This window comes from Lissotriton vulgaris, chromosome 12 (assembly GCF_964263255.1).
Source record: "Lissotriton vulgaris chromosome 12, aLisVul1.2, whole genome shotgun sequence".
NCBI lineage: Eukaryota > Metazoa > Chordata > Amphibia > Caudata > Salamandridae > Lissotriton > Lissotriton vulgaris.
Window position 1 is genome coordinate 157,155,883 of NC_141700.1, and position 19,970 is coordinate 157,175,852.

General features: G+C 44.2%; 1 protein-coding gene across 1 annotated transcript in view; it reads right to left on the bottom strand.

Moving 5' to 3' along the window:
* Nucleotides 1-7,465: 7,465 nt before the first annotated feature.
* Nucleotides 7,466-19,970, bottom strand: part of PAQR6 (progestin and adipoQ receptor family member 6) — a 174,481-nt gene continuing 161,976 nt past the window's right edge. The window contains exons 7-8 of the mRNA XM_086947660.1: nt 10,961-11,105; nt 7,466-8,110 (exon numbers count right to left, since the gene is read on the bottom strand). Of these exons, the coding sequence (XP_086803786.1) occupies nt 7,842-8,110; nt 10,961-11,105 (414 nt within the window). The 3' untranslated portion in view covers nt 7,466-7,841. The remainder of the gene's footprint in view (nt 8,111-10,960; nt 11,106-19,970) is intronic.

A 19,970-nucleotide genomic window follows, 5' to 3' on the forward strand; every position in this document is an offset into this window, starting at 1 on the left:
AGAGCATGCAGATCGTGTAGCAATGGCATTGATCTGCTGTTTCATGGAGAGCTTGCTGCCTAGTATGATGCCGAGTTTGCGGGCGTGGTCTTTTCGCATCGGGGTAGCTCCGAGCAACGCTAGCTACCTGGAGTTGTTCCATAGGGAGGTGTGTCTGCTAAAGATCAAAACCTGTTTTGTCCATGTTGAGTTTAAGGCAGTTGCCTCTCAACCATGTCACAACATTCTTCATGCAGTTGTGCAAGTTAGTCTTCATCAATGCTAGGTTCCCTGAGGGTGAGAGGACGAGCTGAGTGCCGTCTGCTTAGTAGATGATGCTGATGTCGGTTCTGACGATATCTGAGAGTAGTGTCATGTAGATGCTGAAGAGGATAGTGCTGAGGGATTAGTCTGGGGGTACTCTGCAGACAGTGTGTTTGGATTGCGAGGTGAAGGGAGGAATGCAGACTCTCTGGGTGCGTCCTGTGAGGTCCATCCATCTCAGCGTGTTGTCTGTGATTCCAATCTTGCGTAGATGACCGATGAGTGTGTGGTGGGAGACGGTGTTTAAAGCTGCGGAGAAATGAAGGAGGATGAGGGCGGCTGATTCTCCTCTGTCAAGTAGGGTTTGGATGTCATCTGTTGCTGCTATCAGCGCTGACGCTGTTTTGTGGCTGGCTCTGAAGCCCGATTGGTAGGGGACCAGCAGCTTGTTTCTTTTAAGATGTTCTGTGAGTTGGAGGTTGATTGCCTTCTCCAAGAATTTGGCGAGGATCGGGAGGGTGGAGATGGGATGGTAGTTCTGGAGCTCTCTGGGGTCTGCTGAGGGTTTCTTGCGGAGGGGTGTGACCTCCATGTGTTTCCATGCATTGGGAAAGGTGGCTGTCGCTATAAAGAGGAGCATCAAAGAAAGGGGAAGGTTACATGTCATAGGTTGCTTGCCTCAAGCATCTGTATGACTTGTTCCTTTTGAACTAGAATGCCCATACAATTCCCTTCAAAATGAGGGGGCTACAAGAAATCATCTGATTCAGTCAATGAAATTTCATTACACCTCTACACTTAAAGGACACCTACTTCCTCACTCCTATGCATCCATACATCACAAGTATCTAAGAGTTGTAGTAGGGAGGACAAATATGATTTCAAACTTATCTCATTTGGGAAAACTTTGTCCACTAAAGTGTTTACCAAATGTCTACTGGACGTGGGCTCTTCCAGGGAGTCTTTTGGAGCTAATTGTCCATGTTGCGATGGGAATAGTCCGTCCATGATAAACAGACTTCTACCCCAGCCCTGGGTGACTAACTGCTTGTGAAACTAGTATCCTGACTTATTTTGGTCCTGGCGTTACAATACTGTAGAGTGTATGAAGTGTCCCAGGCCTGTCCCTGGTAATGTGAGGTCCAGAACCCTGTGACAAGGAGAAGGAAGCCTACTGACTCCTCCTGTGTAAAGTTCAACAGTTATGAGAAACATAGAGCCTTGTGCTGACACTCCATGGCCGCGATGACTGCATGTGCGCGCAGTGAAGGCATAGCACATCTATGGTAGTAGGATCATGTGTGTTGTGTGAGTACTATGACCAGTGAAATCGAATTTGGATGCCCCTGATTTAGCACAGCACAAGATGGCAGATGAGGACAGCTTCCCCGAGACAGTGGTAGTCTACTGCCTGCATTCCCATGGCAGATTGAAGGAGACCCACGTTCAGTGGCGTAGGAAGAGGGCGCAGGCCACCCGGGTGTCATCACTGAGGGGGGTGACAAAATTGCAAAAATATGCGTAACTATCTTTTTTTCCCTCTATTTTAATAAGTTTAATGTGGGCGGGGGGGGGGGGGGGGGGGGGGGTGACAAGAAATGTTCCGCACCAGGTACCACCTGAGCTTGCTACACCTCTGCCCAAACACTGACAGTGCTTTCCTGAGAAATTCAAGAGAACGTTTTACTTGGGTCAGTTGTCAGAATTACAGTGTAGTAGGACGGACCCCAGAACACCATTGGCAAAGGACTTCAACGATCACGAATGCAGCCCCTGTCTGCCCTGTGGTCTCACATACCCCTTCTCCCCCTCCCTCCCTGAGGTCTCACAGTGATGGCGTTATACATGGCAGCATAAAAGATGTATATATACATACAGATTTTTTCACTGTTCATACTCCTTAGAAGAAACAACATTGAGAAGGACATTGATGTAAAAAAAGATTTGCTTCTTCAGGACATTTTGCCAAACTCAAAGTGTACATTGAGCAATGTAAAAGGTTCTGACATTGATTTGGACAGAAAGTGAAAGAAAACCTAAAAAAAAGGAAGAGTTTTTTGTCCCCTATTGTTCTACTAACTTTGTGGCTGGACTATTTAAAAGTACTTTATTCACCCAAACAACACTTTGTTGCTGGGTATGCTTAAGAAATACAAAAATAATCGTAATGATCAACTGTAACACACAATTTCACAACAGAGACACCACAGACAGACTAAATTCATTGCCATCAGTTTATTATTGCAGGGGATAGTCATTATTAAACACAATCAGCGTTCAGATCTTCAAGAGAGGTAGTTTATTTCATCACATACTGGAGCAGCTTTGGCATTTCCTCGCATTTGTTTTTCTTTTGTTGCTTCCAGCTGAAGGCCAGCAGATATGAAGCCCCTAAAAAAAACAAGGTTCCCAGTTATATGCTTCAAATAAGCTGAAGCGGACGGACCCTACTCCAAAATACTCAAGTACTGTGTCCTGCTCAGGCCGGGCTGGGAACAGCAAGCAGCCCTTTGCCAGATTGCTGCTCGACCGGCCCTGGGAGTGGCGGTGGAAGGAGGTGGGGCCCGCAAGAAGCACTTCTCCTGCTTTTGTTACAGGGGCCGATATTGCAGCCCTGCTGCAAAACCGGACCCCAGGAACAAAACTGATCCCCATGGCCACAAAACCACCCCCTCTGGCCCACCGGGGAAACGCCTGGTGCCCGGTAAGGCCCGTCCGGCCCTGGTCCGGCTCTCTCGCTATCATGCATCTCAACAAGCACTATCCAACTGTGAGTCTTCTCGGACTACATTCTGCACAAAGAGTGCGCATGCGCTGAGCCCTCCAGCCTATTGCAAAGACTTGTTGACAAGCTGGTGTCGTAGAAGAGCCGATCCAGTCCTAAAACGCGATTGGCTGTTCCATGGCCAGGCCGGCCTTTCCCAAACACTGACTTGTCTTTCCCACCCATTCCATTCCATTTTCCGCTAGTTTGTCTACTTCTGGCCCTCTGACATCTCACACATAGCCTAACACCTTGCTCATCAACACTTTCCAGTTCCCTCTCTGCAGGACTCACTCAACAGTCCTGTTCTCACTCATCAGCTCAGCCATTAGACCACTATTCTTGAACCTCCATCAACATTGCCATAATCCTCTCAACTGATACCTATTCACTGGACAATGAGTCCACCATCCTGGTGTCCAGTAACCTGGAGTTTTGAGAAACAACCAGGATAGACAGATGCTCATAGGAAAGAAATCCATAACAGGTTATGAGGGCACCTACTAACTAAAGCAAATGTTTAGCCCTCAATTCACACAATTCAAACATATGTAATACCATAAGCAAGTAAGGCAGTTTAACAAGAATACACAAGGGCACTAGCAAAGCCAGTAGGACAGACACTTATCCTACAAGCGCTAACAATCCCAGTCAAACATGCCTACCGCTCAGTAAAACCATTATAAAAGGATTGTTTGGTGTATATCAATGTATTAATGATAAAGAATTACATGTGATGCCAGGGTATACTTCTGAGGCATAAAATAGTCTCTCGTGCATTCCAATGGAGGCAAAGGATATATTCAAACAGCCAATGGGAAGAAGGTGAAACTAAAATACTCCTGTGGAGTGATTCGAGATGTGACTAACAGTCGACTAACATTGACTGTAGGTTCATGGGCCAAAGTAAAGGAGGCTGAACCAAAGCATACATCTCACAATAAGTTCAACATGAAAGGCACAAGCACTACATGCCAAAGCTTAAAAACATAGGCTGGCAGACAACTGCATCATCTATCACTGTTCAGGAATTTCAGGTACAGGTGCTTGAGCACTAACACTTTTTGCCGTTTCCAACTTCAGACGCACATTTTCACCTCTACTAATGATACCCATGGCACCGGACCTTTGGGGCATATTACCAACAACTAGCGATAATTATCGCTATGTTGGTTTAGCGGGGATATTTTTATCGCCGAGCTGCGGCGATTTTTATCGCTTAGGAACCTTGCTATTATCAAGGTTTATCTCCTAAGCGATAAAAATCGGCCGAAATGCATGAATATCGCTGAAAAGTCAGCGATATTCATGCAATACCGAGCTAATGCTCTTAGCCATGTTATCCACCTCCCATTGGATAACAAGGCTAAAAACTGCTCAAGGGCAGGTGTTAGCTTTTGGAGATATTCACGCTTAGCGCGAATATCTCCAAAAGTTGGTAATAGGAGATAGCGATGTTAGCGACCGTTTTCAGTCGCTAACATCTTGGCACACCCACTTTGCATGTCATTAGTGATAAATATCACTGACATGCAAAGAGGGCCCAAGATGGTCGCTATCTCCTACTAGCTGTCGCTAACTGGTGTTAGCGATAGCTAGTTAATAGGGAGATAATTTTATCTCCGCTTTCTTGGCTTTTAAAGCCAAAAAAGCGGAGATAAACCCCCTTGATAATATGCCCCTTTGTGATTGTGTGGCTGCAGTGATTCTTCGCATATTTATAGAGTTGCCGCATTTACCACACAATCCATCATCTGCTGCATAATCTGCAGATTTTAACAAAAATTAATATTTGTTTCCAGCTCAAACAATTCAAAAGTTACTAAAATTTGGCGACGTGCAACCAATGCACAGAAAATATTACCAAGTTTATTTATGATGAAATAATAAAGTAATACTAATACTATTACCAAATGTGCAGCATCATTTGCTTTTTCTTGCTGCATAATTTACTCAACCCTGGCGCATACCTTGGTCCTCCCCTGTTGCATAATTCCAGTGGCCTTGACAATACCTCACTAGCGACCTTTTTCCTATGGCTGTCATACTTATTCTGTTTCCAAACGCAACTGTGGAACACTTTTTTTTTTTAATGGGCTAAATTGGTACCTGAAACAGCTTTGGTACATTAATGCGACTTCAGATTACTGTTCTACAAACTTGCAATCTGAGTGTATGTGCTAAAAAAAACTAAATTATATTTTGCTGTCCATCAACGTTGCCCCTTGAAACCTAGAACAATGAGAGATTCACATTTTCATAAATCGCAGAAGAATCAATCGTAGCTTAATCATTGACATATTTTCCATCACTACCTATGATAACATTGTATGCAGATTAGGCAAAGCAATCTGGGAGAAACACAAAAAGCAACAAGGAAATGCACAGTTAGAGCAAACTGATCCATTCTGTATGTTAAGTGCTCATTAATTCAACTAGGACTAGTTAAGGCATATTACTCTGCGGATACTACTTTCGTTATTGCAGTTTTAGATGGAAGCTGATTAGAAAGAGGGGCCAACCCTTTACTCCTCTTCAGCGCTGAACTAAGTTGTAAGAACAAAGTTTCAGCTACATTTTCAAGGGCCTCTTTGAAGAGTTTATTTGACAGAATGAACTTAGTACATTCCACCAGGCAACACCCAATGTGGCTTAAGGAATTAAAATTAAGACTTACACTCCATAAAAAATCTATTCCCCCCTTCAAACAATCCCGAAACAGCCACTTCAAACCCTTGAACTCCCTGGGCTTGCAAATGCTTAGAGAAAGGAACTGGAAGGTCAGTGAAGACCATGGATCCAGTAGACTTGCACCATTCCTACAATGTTTGTTCTGCTCAAGGTCATTGGTAGGGGGGGTCCTCAAATTGTTTAAAGCCCGACCTCCCCTCGATTTTTCATGAAAAACAACAAAAGAGTCCCTTTCTCCAGAGCGTTATAAACCTCTAGACTTTGTAAACGATTAGTGAAAAACAATGCAGAATTAGGCAGTGGCATAGCGAGGGCGGGGGAGAAGGACCTCCCCGGGCCGCATGGGTTTTGGGGGCGGCAAAGACCCCCCCTGCGCCCCCCCCCCCCCCCTTCTTACGTGCGGCTGTCGCTCGCGGGGGCGGCAAGCGCCGGAATCACCAGGAACCCTTGCCCCCTGCTCTTACATTCGGCCGCCGCGGGTAGGAAATGCATGGACCACCACGGGCATCAACAGGCCTAGCTACGTCACTGGAATTAAGTATTACTGGGCCCTTTATCACAGATAGAACCGTCATCCAGTCTGTATAAAAGGTTCAGGTTATTCCTATAGTTCTCCAACATACACTATTTATTACACTCTAGTTAAATGACCAATAACTGGGAGTTATTAAACATCACCAAACGTGCGATAGGCACAAAATCAGCCAAAAAAGAAGCCACCCAACTTTACAAGGCACAGGAAAAAGTGATTTGGTTCAAGGAAATGGACTTCTCTGCATCTCAGAAAAGAGGGTGTTAGTTCAGGCAGGAGACCATGAAGTTCAGGGTCAACATTAATACCACAGAATGCCATCTGCCAACCAGTTGCTGACAATTCCCCGGCATTGATCCTGTATCCAGATGTACAACATACGCTGCTTGAACTTAGTGGTATCTATCTATAGCAACAGGGCTAGCTCCAAGGGAAAGATTGCGCTTTAGAAATATACATTTCTTATGCAAAGCCCATGATTTTCAGGGGTCTGAATATTCCTACCCCTGCACTAGCCCCATTTGTGCAGAGGTTGGAATTAAGAGTTGGGTGCATTTTATCACACCAGGTAAAGTTTGCAATCACTATTAAATTTCAGCAGGTCAAACTGGTCAAAATTAAAAGGTGGGAGATCCAGTAAATATCAGCAAATGAGAACTTTGGTCTGGAAAGCATCCAAAGGCATGGTATGCCCCAATTGGAAGGAAAGAACTTGGAATAGGTGATAATTGTTATGCAAGAAGAAATCTAAATACAGGGTTATTGATTTTATCAGGGGCAGTCATGGCCATGAGGTGTAACACAGTCCCCCGCAGCCCCCGCGGGGCCCACCCCCCCTCAGCACAGTACTCAGGCCTGAGAGCTACGGATCCGAGTGGTGCCTCTCTGTGTACTTTGAAGGGGGGCCCCCTCAACTTTCGTAACGCCACCGATGGCCATAGGCTAGTTAAGACAGTAATACATGCCCATTCAATCTTACTTGCCCCAAACTACAACAGAAGCTCCTTTTGAAGTAAAGCAACTAACAAAACAGGCCAGTCACAACAGAAAATCTCTGAAAAACAGCCTTTTTTGAACTAAGACAGTGAAAAGAGAAGGTGCTAAATACAAAACAAGGGGAAACAGAATTCCACAATATTTCTTTCCAGTATAAGGCACATACACAAATTCATATACATCGCTCTCTCTCTCTCTCTCTCTCTCTCTCTCTCTCTCTCTCTCTCTATATATATATATATATATAATTATGTATCTCCAAACAATAGCCAGGATCCTGCTATTCATTCTCTGTGAGTGTTTCTATTTGTGGAGGAGAAAAGCTGCTGCAGCCTCAGACGTACTCTCCATATCCAAAGTTGCTCTCGTCCTCTCTACCCCATTCGTTGACTTGCAGAAGGGGTCGCAATCAGTCTCGTTGCGACAGTGGAGTGCATCGGAAACAGATGTATACTGAGGTAGTTGAGGGTGAGCTCCATAAGGCAGGTTTGAGAAATGTTACCAAGTTCCCTGATGGCGAAAAGAGATGTTTTTACCTGGAGTTATATTCAATGGTCAAAGGTGAATATAAGGCCACAGTATACTGCTTTCCAGACTTATCTGGGTGGGTGTCTGTTAGTGTTCCTTTTCTTTGGTTTCCTCGTGGATGTTGCTCTGCGGCATTAAGTCCGCTGTGGGGGATCGGAGAAAGGTGGTGAACCCGCCAATCAGGAGAAGGTTCCCCAATACAGCAATGATCATGATCCCCAAGGTGTCGAATGTAGAGGGCAGCGGTGTGTTGGTCGTCAGCCAGGGCCGCCGCACATTCATGTCTGTCAGGACAGCCTCCATCTGGAAGTGAGTGCCCACCACTGCACAGATGTGGAACAGTTGGTGGCTGTGTCCTGGAGCAAAAGAATAAAAATAAATTGACTTTGGGAAGAAGTTGCATTTTTTTTCACCACCAGAGAGTGAATGTTGAACATCCAAATGTATTAAGGTTATTGTAATAGCTTCAGAACATAGATTTTTTATTGGAAATGCATCCTGGCATCAAAACATGGTAATAAAAGACATTATGACAATATGTCTTTGCATGGGCAGCTTGATTTTGTAACAGTGTCTGCTCAAATATCCTATTTTCAATATATTATCAATAAGGAAAATATTACCCTGAAACCATCTGTTCATAGATTGTAGTGCTGTATATTCACGCGCTCTGCATAATTCTGACATTTAGCCTCGGGCATAGACGTTTTCAAATTGTTTCTCTTCAAAGAGGTTTCGAGCCACAAAGCTCTTTGAGACTCCATCCTCAACCCTCAATGCACCAGGCCAAAGACTCCACCTAAGAATTTTTTCCCCCCTTCGGGTAAGTAATGTCAGTGGAGTGTAGTTTCAGAAGACAACTACTATGCATTGTGTAATATTAGAAGTATAATATACCTGAGATCATAGCTCACTTCCTGGGAGGGGGGTGGGTAAATGCAAATCTCCAGTACTACGAACAGATGGCTACAGGGTATGTAACATTTTTTGTTCATAGCATGTGTGCCTGTAGATACACATGCTTTGCATATATGTAAAGTATTTCCTACTGTAAGCGGTGACTAGCGAGCAGATGATACAGATGCTTGGAACAAAGCCGTGAACACTGTTTGCCCACCTAAATCCTGCTGATGGGTCTGAGTATCTACTCAGTAGTGTTTAGTGGATGTGACTGTTGCTGACTACGTAGCAGCTTTACAAATGTCTACTAAAGGAATGTTACACAAAAAGATCAGACTAGCTGCCTTTTTTCGAACGGAAATATTCTAAATGACATCCGCAACATACGTTTAGCCTTAGTATAACATGCTATTCACCTACTAATGCCTGCCTTGGGATTTGGATTTCCAAAGTGAGGCTTAGCAAAAGTGACAAAGTTTTTGTCTTGCAAGTGGACTTGGAAACAAGACACAAGTTCCTTCTTGATAAAATGTAAGTATCTTTGTAATATCTCGGGTGTGTAGTGCTCTTTCTGCCACAGTGCCTGGGGTGGAAGAAGATGGGCAACTCGATAATCTGGTTAACATGAAAAGAGGAAGTCACCTTCGGTTTGAAATTTTGGGTTTGTCCTCAAAACAGCTCTATCCCTATGAACTTAAATGATGCTTCCTCTATAGTTAAGGCTAGCAAATGAATAATTCTACAAAGAGATGTGATAGCAACCAGAAAGGCTACCTTCCAGGACACGAAGTGCATGTTGTAATAGTGCAGCTGTTCGAATGGAGAACCCATTCGTCTCATGAGAACTCTATAGAGATTGGAAGTTTGCGCTGGAGGAGTTTTTGAAGGAATCAGCCTTTTAAGGTCCACCATGAAGCATCAATGACTGGTATTTTAAGAACAGAAAAATGCTCCCCGTTCTGCACGTAGTCTGCGACTCTTGTCGAGTATAGACAAATGTAAGTGTATGCCAAATCCACATTCTGTAAATGCTGTAAATAACAAATGATATCCTGAACAAAGGTTTTAAGAAGATCTATTTTTTATCAATGCATCAATGTATAATGAACAAATCTTTTCCACTCAGTTGAGTAGCAGGCCTACTTGGTGGGTTTACATACCTCACAGATGATTGCACCTTCCATTGCATCGGCCCTGAGCACCTTCACACCCCCATTGATAAGCATTTTTATTCTTCCAAATATAAAAACGGACCTCCTTGCAGCATCTTGTCTCTCCTCTGTCATTTCTTCAATCCGTCCCTCCGCTGGGCTGGAACAGGGAGTTTCCAGCTCCCCTGACCAATCACAATGTTGCAATGCAGCGTTGTGATTGATCTGTGTTCCGTGGTTCGGTGCTCGGCCAGGGAATGGGATCCCGGATATGTTCTCCACCCACGCTGTGATGCAGCCTGGGTGGAGAACATGCAAAGTGCACATGACTGTTTGACCGGCCCGGGAGCATCGGCCAAAGAGTCACTGGGCACTTACAGAGTGCCTACCACTCCTTCCCCCTGCTCTGAGAGCAGAGCAGCACTGCCCGGCCACACAAAGACACCGCAGCAGGAACAAATAAAATGATAATAACGAGTTAATATCATTTTCTTTTCTTTTATTTACACTGCTGAAAGAAGTGGGGCGACGCTCCACTGCCTTAGCGGAGGAGCCGCCACTGCTGAGGCAGTATCAGCAGAATCCAACGCACACCAGATTTATGCATTTGATACTACCTTTGCTAAACCAACTAACTCTTACTGCTCTTGCGTTCGTCCTCGGGAAGTGTTTAACTCGATAATCCTTACAAAGGTCATAATCTGTGGCCTGAGCTTTGGCTGTGCCACTCCTCTACTTCAGCCTCAGACTCATCGGAGAACAGCTACTCTGGGCTCTGCTCTCCCTACTCCAGCTTCTCCGTCAAAGGCAAATGTGTCCGCTGGTCAGAACAGGCTTGGTGTTTTAGGTCACCAGTCTCTGAATTTTGTGGTCTGCCCAATGGCATTTCGGTGCTGAATGGTCTTTTTGCACCAGAATGCTTTACAAGCTAAGCAGATTGCTGCATTGTGATTGGGGACCAAACAAAATGTGCACAGCCAATGGCACGCTGAACAGGAAATATTGCATTACATTTAGGCTAAAAAGGGATAATTCTCAGATCTGGCTCCAGTGTAATCTATATAGTGAGGAAACCTCTAATGTGGAATAAGACACGTCATGCAACCCCTGGGAGTCAAAGTTCTACATTAACTTGAAATGATATGCCTTTATTACCAAAGTAATCAAAGCGTCCAGGGGCCAGTCGCTCTGGCAAATGTGAAGCAAACAGGATGACAGTCAGCAGTGCACAGAACAGGTGACAGGTGTAAGATGAAATTGCCATGTTGGAGTTGCAGTCCTCTCCAAAGCAGAACAGGAGCTAAAAGAAACGAAAATAGCAAATCCATCAGCAAAGACATAAAAGTGCACATTTTACAAGATACTCAGACATAGGAACTGCTAAGAAAGAGACTGCAAACCAATGGGTGTTGATCTCATCCGCCAAGCCACAAGCGCTAGCCGAAAAGTAGTATAAACATGTAATTTGTCTTTGCCAGGTTAAAAACACCTTGCCTCCCCCACTAATTACCTATCAGAGTTCCAAAGAAATGTTAGGTGAATAGGTCATGTATATTAGAAGTTACTAGTGTGTTATCCCGCTAAGGGTAGAGGTGTCTGCAACCTCCTCCCTAAGGGTGAATGTGTAACTGATGGAGCAAGGATTTGCATATAAGCACCTTGCTGAGTAAATCCTATCGTATAATCATAATAAAGTACTAATAAATGTTTGTCATACTAATTTACACGACCTTTTATATACAATGTAGAAGCAGGGGAAGCTTGCCTATGTGTCTACTAACTAGTAACTGGATGAGACTAAAATGGCCGCAATAAAACACGGGAAATGAATTGCGCATGTGCCAATGGCATTATGTCATAAAGCTTGAACGGAAAGCTTTGCTTCTGCGCATTAATGTGCAAAATGGCCGCTTCAGAGCTCACATGCTAAGCATCTGCTTTGCTTGAAACTAAACTGTGTTTTATACTAAGTGCTAATGCATAAATAATTATTTTGATTAAACGGGATTAGAGTAGACATAAGTTGTACACAGTGAAACCCTTTTATTTGAATCTAACATCTTGTATTTTTGACTTCTCTGTTAGTTCTTAATCAGGCCTAAAATTGAGAGACAAGGCTAAACCCACGTGGCTAAAGCGCGCAGTCGCAGTAAAGGCCAACCCTGAAGCTGTGATCACAAGTCTTGGAACCTGATCAAGGACAAACGCTTCTCATAGGCAAAAATATGACGGAACTTCCTGAGGACTCAATGAACAAATGTATAAAAGATATACAATTTTGAATTTAATATGAGAAACGGGTGGGAATAAAGCTCGAATGAAACAAAGTAATGGGCGGAAACATAAGACAATGCACTTAAGAAAAGTAATAAACTTAGTATGGTGTGGCGATCATCCACTTGGCTTGTCCAATCAGAATACACAATTTACACAACTTTGAAACATTTGGGGGTGGAACATGCCACCAGAAGATATAATTGGGATAGTTAGCTAAATAAACTAATCTATTCAGGCTTAATTGCTGCCTGATCGCTGCCAGAATGCTGAGAGATAGAGATGATGTCCGATTGCTGATCAATTCACTTGAAAGCAGACTTATAATTTTTCAAATAAAACTTAGGAACGAGATTTGAGGAAGAGGACTGAGGAAGTGAGGGAACTAGGAACGAGATGCAGAAGATAGCCGAGGAGGGAAACTAGTATCAGAGAGGGGTTTGAAGCTGGTGTTAAATCCAGAAGAGGTGACCCGTCCTGACCTAATCCTGTCCTGAACCTGTTACCTGATATTTCGTTGGGTCCAAACTCTTGGCCAGAGGGGTCTGATTCTCACTCCATTCTAGGTAAATATAAGTGTGTATTGTGTCAATGTGCCTTTTCTCTCTGTCCTCTCTTCCTGAGGTACTCGTCATTAAAATGTATAGTTTAATTTAGGTAACTGAACCTTACTTTTCCAGAAGGATGGTGTTAACACTGTAATTTGTACTTGATTCACTAAGATTTTCAGATAAAACTATAAACTTTAACTGAGTCTGTGGTTATTTAATAAGATAAATAGTTAAATGTTTTAATGTCGTTAATTACCAACTCTAACTCAACTAAAATAAATCCATGAGTAAGGAAGGGCTTAGAAAATAAATAAGTTCTAATTTGTGGGCAAAACGGACATATAGAAAAGCCAGAAAATTGTTCTCCAGTAGGATTTTCATCAACTAGATATTGTAAGTGAGAGTGTTTTATGGGCCCAAATGTATGTATTTTAGTGATACTTGTCCGCAGGTTGGTGTCCCGCTGGATCAGAACCCAGGGACACCAATACACTGTGTCACGTCTTCCTGACACCCACTATTGCAGGCGTAAACCCATATGTTGAGCAAAGAGATAGTTACAAATGTAGTTGGTGCATGCCTTCAGAAACTGTGTCAGTAATATGAATTTAGTATATAGTGCAGTACTGTGACAGGAAGTGTCTGCATTAGTATGGAGACACCCCTATGTGGACGGCCTGCCCACGATCAATAATAATGGTGGGTGCATTAGCTAGTAGGAATTCATCATCATCATCATCATAAAACTTTATTTCGGTCATTTGACCATAAAAGTGCAAGTGTGATATAGCTCATATGAGTAGGATAAAATCAAAAAGTAAACATAAATAACATAATAAGAACATCAGTCGACCAATAGTCTACAGTACAGTAAATATATGGATTAGAACGCGGTGCACAATGAAAAAAAAGAAACCAGTAGGAATTCCAACTAGTAGGAGCCTCGACCTGCAACTGCCGGGTCTGCTGTGATAAACCTCCAGACAAAGGCTTTCATAAGGGCTGATGATCTATTTGAAGAACATTATCCCAAGGCATCCTGCTTCAGCATTGAGTTCCACACCCCATGACATGAAAAATAAAAACACAGGCCAAAATTGGAAACACAGTTCCCATGAAATGTTCCTAATTTAGAAAAAATCTCCTTTGGTAAGAAATATAGAGCAAGAAAAACATCACTTGAAGGCAATAACCCAAAGAAATCTGCACCTCTTGCAAGGGACTAACACCAAGAACCATACTGACCAAAGCTAAGTTGGAGACACAGAGACAAAGAAACGTTTAGAGCCTCTACAGGTATTTGCCAGCCTACGCCTGCCAACAGCTCACATCCACAGGATAATGCAGCTGGAATAACGCTAGCCCCTTGGTATCAGAGAAGGAGGCCTATCCCCGGTCCTAGGTTGCCGAGGTTCTTCAGTATGCATGCTGTATTTCCTCCATCTACGATTGGAGGGAAGGGATAGCACGTTGGGAGAACTGAGGCACGTTGGCAGGTCAAAGGTCACATCAGGAAGGTTTACTAAGCAGCCTAAAAGGGTTATATCTTAGGTATCCAGCGCCCAGCAAGTGGAGGCCCAGAGGTGTGAGCAGGACCTTCCCCTTTTAGGATAGCCTGCCCAGCCGGAAGGGGATCGACAATACAGCATTGAAAACCATACACTAGCCGATTGCTGTCAAGGTCATGCCTCAGTGTAGTGTAAGGGCCGTCTTTAACGCTGGTGGCGCCCTGTGCGACAGTCACTTTTGCAGGCCCCACATCCCATGACCGCCTCCTCGGATTCTCTAACTACCACCTGCAAAAGTATCCCTAATCTCTCCTATCATAAAACATTCCAAAACACAGCGCCCCCTGGAGTTCATAGCGCCCCCCTGCACAGGTCAGGGCCCAGTGCTGCCGCACAAGTCTCACTCCCCTAAAGCCGGCCCTGACTGTGTACAGGCTTGGAGAAATGTGGGTTGCCCTGCCAGTGTGGTTTTAGGGCCACAACACAATATCCATGCAGAGAAAACTCCTCTTACATTCAATCTTACAGGCAGTTTTATTGTTTAGATATGAGAAATAAAATACCTGGCTACTTAGAGTGGTTTACATTCTACTCTGTTGATGAAGGGCATTCCTTTGGGGGCTAGGGGAGTATTATGGCTTGTGATGGTGGACTTTTGGGATTCGTGTCACATCTTGCTCTCACGAACTCTCAACTGATGGAAGTGTTTTTCCATTTCTGCTGCTGCTTCTCACCTTTGGAGGTGGGGACTTGGCCGTAGAATCCACCTCCCATTGACTAATATGGATAAGTCAGGTTTTTACCAGATGTAAAATCCTGGCGCTAATCGCGGTTAGCGTGCGTTTTTTTATCGCGTCGCGGGTATTGCTAATAGGCGATAGCTGTGTTAGCGACTGCTTTCAGTCGCTAACAGGTTGGGTACGCCCACTTTGCATGTCATTAGCGATAAATATCGCTGACATGCAAAGCGGGCCCCAAACCTGTAGCTATCGCCTAAAAGCTGTCGCTAACTGCTGTTAGCAACAGCTTGCTGATAGGGCGATAAAAATATCGCCGCTTTAGCGGGAAAAAGTCCTGCTAAAGCAGCGATATTGCCCTTGCTAATATGCCCCGCAGTTCTTAATACTGTGGGGCTCCAGGCACATAAATCTGAAGGATGGGCCAGAATTACCTGCAGGCGATGAGACAGACAGATAAACTCTGGCAGGAAATGTATTTACAGTTTTACAGTTACTTCTTCTGACGAGGGTTTCAAGCATTACTGAATTAAGGGGAGTAGTTTCTTTTTCAAACAGGGTGATATGTTTGATATGTGGGTTAATGAATTAAGACAAACTTAAATTTGCTTGACATGAGTTTACATTATGGCTAGGGTTTGGTGAGGACTAAGTCAGTCAGATACGCACGGCACAAATTAATCAACACCGAGCAGCACTAAATTTCTTACAAAAACTATCGACGAAAAATTTGTTATGCAGTTTTAAGTTTTACAAAGAAAGCTAGGACTAGATATGAATTATTATTTTGATAGAATTTTACATGTTTTGTATACACCCAGAAAACAACTGTCTTGCGTCCGGTAGTTCTGATTTGATATATATGTTTTAAGTATAAAAATGATTTGACTGACTGACTGGGTCAGATCTCTATAAATATATCAAACCATAGAAGCCACTGGGGAGGAGTACATTTTATTTTGCATCACAGTATAGATGCAAAACTACTGAGCCGATGTCCGAATGGGCAGACATATGGATGCTAAAGTACACTTCGTCATTTAAAACAAATATAGGAAAGATTCAAGAATAGATCGCCACTAATGCAAAAAGTATTAGACAATACGTTAATGGACACTAAACAAACGGCACGATATACACCAGCACTTTTCACCTTTGCACATTAATACAAACACGTGAACGAAAAACGCAAAGGCTGAAGCTTTACAGATAATGGCACATTAATATCCAGTATATTCACAAAAGATTCGAATCTGCCCGAGTTTGGGAAACGACACGATTTCCCGCCACAGTCCTTCACCTTGGAAGCTATGATGGAAAGGTTATGTTGCATCTTGAAAAGTTAATTATACCTACACAGCTAGTTATTGGATTAAATTACGATTACTAATAGAGGATAGAAATGAGAGGAATTGGCAGACAATATTATTAACAAAAACTGTCAATGCCAGTAGATCAAGCTTATAAATGTACTGTTATGCCAGACCTAAAAATGCATTTACGTTTAAAGATTGCCTGTTGTGTTCTAGTGTCTGCACGCCTGTGACGCAACAGGCGTGCAGCGTGAGGGACACGTGACCGGGTCTTAATAAAGGGGCCCCGCACGCACGTCGGCACTTGGAGACGGCATGCAGAGCAATACAGCCACCCCAGTGTCCGTGCATCATTTAATGAGTGGCCAAGTGAAGGCCTTTGAGTGCAACCCAGGTGCCCCCTTGAGAGTAGGCCCCTAGAGCTGATCCCCAGTCACCACTGGCCCTCCGACACAACAATTGCCGTCTCTTATTTGTGTCACTGTCAGAGAAAAACAGCATACATTATCTAGTTATCCAAGACAGTTTCATCACATTGCAATGACGTGGTGGGTGCCCCTTGAAGTTCAAACTCAGGCATTGGGATAAACACAATTTTCACAGCTTTGGAGGGCAAGCACTTTTATTGTGGAAGCACACACTTCTGTCCAATCAAAACATGTACACTTGGGTCCCAGCCAAAGCCCCTCTCCTGGTTGTACTCACATAATTGCCAAGAGACAGATGAGTTGTTAAACAAAACTATAACAGTGTAAAGTTCGATGAACAGTGGGAAATAAAGGCCATGGATTGTGAGAAGTCCTGCTCATTGTGTTGATGTTACTGTGGTATGTGTGCAGTGTTGTTCCTACAGGGGGGTTGTAGAGACTACTTGGCCACCAGCATATCCCTTTGATGTCTGTCAGTGTCAATACTATATCGTGTGCATAAAGTCCGGGAAACACCAACCTGTGTGTTAGGTTTAATCATGACTTCTCAACTCACTTTCAATGACAGAGCTCCCTCTAGTGGTATTGGAATAAAAGGCACTTTCCTCGCACGTATCATCTATTATGAATCAGGTGGAGGGGAGCTACATGAACAGAAGTAACATCTGGCTCTCAAGGGACAGACCACGGTTTCATCAACATCTAAATTGGCAGTATCTATAGATGCTGACGGGGGTCTCAAGCACAGATTTATCACAGGGCAGACATCTCCTTAAGTGTCACCAAAGATAACCCAGCAGTTAGTTACCTGACAGCATTTGCAAAGCAGTCTTTATCTAGTTTCACCGAATGAGGTTTGCAGTAAGTTCTTGAATGTTTACGTGTCTGAGGCTTGGCAGATCTTATGAACATATAGTCTACCTATCTGGGCTTCTCACGTATAGAGATTGCCACTATCCAGGGAGCCACCTCATTCCTGAATTCCGAAATAAACTGAATTCATGGCTCTTCACCTGGGCCAGGCCCTTGCTTGGCCAAGGCTGCTGCGGCTCTCAGCACCAGGTTACCCTCCCAGATGAATCACGCTCTCTAAAAATGCTCATAACACAAGAAGGAACACCTGACAATCCGAGAATCACCGCCTATAGTTCTCCAGGTCTCTTGACACCATCGACCATCAAGTAATACTTTAAACTCTCCGTTCACCTGTGGACACGACTGGATCTCTCTTACATTGGTTCACCAGAACCCCCCCCCCCCAGCCGAAAACCATTGCGGAAGATGAACACCTTGACGTCTCCACCATCGTACCTCCTGTGAAGTCACAGAGACATATATGCTTGGTCCTGTGACACAATGGGGCCAGGTTGCATACTACCCGCAGGGGCGGCTCTAGGCTCATGGCGGCCCTGGGCAGGGAGCGTAGGTAGGGGGCCTTGGAAGAGGGGGTCCAGGCGGGGCGAAGCCCGGAGGCCAGTGAAGAGGGGGGGGTCTGGGTGTTTGGAAGTGGAACAGAGCCGGAGGCCGCCAAATCCCTGCCAGGGGCCACCACACAAATATTTATCCATCCTCAGAGGATTATTATATTAAGGATATATACTGGCACACTGGAACCCGCCCATCCTGCACTGGGGTGACAAATCACCACCCAGTGAAAGTGAGAGCACCCTCCTCTAGCTTGAAAGACCTCTACTGGCCCCATGTTCCCACCAGAAGCTCCTTCCTGGTCTAATGTGTAACCTAGGCAATCTGCTGGAGTAAACCCGACTACCTTTCCTAAACTTAACAGGGCAGAGTTACAAGCCCTTGCACCACTTTGGCGTCATTTTTAACATGGGAAAAGTGATGTAAGGGTGGCGCAAGGGGCTAGTAAATAAGCCCCTACATGTCCTGAGGTGCACACACTACTCCGAGCATGCTGGAACTCCGTAGGACTCAAAAACAATGCATATGCCATCCGACTTTGGGGCTCATTAACAAGCCCCTTGCCCCGCCGGTGTGTCACTTTTAATACGGGAAAAAGTGACGGACCGGTGGCGCAAGGGACTTATAAATAAGTCCCTTTGTCTGTATGGGACTGGAGACTCTGGTATGTCTCTATCTGCATCTTCCTACGTTTCCATAGGCTACCTCCTCCCTCAGCCCAGTATGAAGATGTAAAAATGTAAAAATTTTAAATGTGGGGTACTTGTAAAGCGCACTGTTACTCTAACCGAGTGTCCTGGCGCTGCAGACCGCTGGGGAACCCGTCCTGGTTTTCCCTGTGAGATGGTCCCTTTCTGGGTATCTCCAGGGTGAAACCAGGCATCCCCGGTGTCTGTGGGGGGCCGTTGTAGAGATGAGGCAAGCTTAATGCCCAGAGTTGCCGAGTGTGTTCCCTGGTTAGAGTAGGCACTGAGGTGAGATTTATCGAGTCCGTTGACCCCTGGTCCACGACCCTGCCGCGTCGGGAATTGAACCCTGGTCCCGGGCCGTTCTCTGCTTACAGGTCTGCCGCCTCTAACCAGTGAGCCACACCTCTCCACTCATCTCATTCGGATATGTTTGAATTTACTGCTATAAGATTTTAAAGAAAACACACATACGTTTCTATATCCTCACACACTGGATATATAATCATGTTTCTGCGTTCAGTGTTCAGCTGCCCCTTGGGGTATTGTTTCCCTTCATTGCATCCCTCAAATAAAATATAAAGAAAAAGATTGAGTGAGAGAAATGCAAATCTGTGAATTCTGTGGAATGTTCCTTTCCAAATGCATCCCAGGGTATACAAGGTATATAAAGTAAAGAATCCGCTTCAAAAGGAAGCAGGAACATGTCAAGAGACTGCCTTAAGAACTCAAATATTTTAAATATAGGGTACAGGGATCTGAATAGGAAAAAAGTTGTAGATGTGTTTACAATTTTAACATGAATCAAAACATATATGTATGCATATTGTATTTTGTAAACTGCAGGTGAATACTAGAGGGCTCCTTGGCATAAGAGGGGGTAAAACTGTGAACTACTTTTTTTCGGTCGCATGCAGTCAGGAGTTTGAAGCCTTCCTACATTTCAATACATTTCACTTATGGAGATCGATAGGAAGAAATAGAGATAACCAGCAAGTTTTGGGTAATGAAATACTATGTGTGGGCGAGAAATGTGCGAAAAAAAAGCTAAAGACAACTTGCTCATTGGAAGAAATCCCTCCACCACGCCTCTGGACATAAATATGAAACCTGAGGTCATAGGAGTTCTCCTAGGGCGGTGGTGGCCTAACCTCGGAGTTGGCGGACACACACTGTTGGGCGTTTACTAGCAGGAGATGCTATTTTCCTAGGGAGGTAGAGCACATGCTCTATCATCCAACTA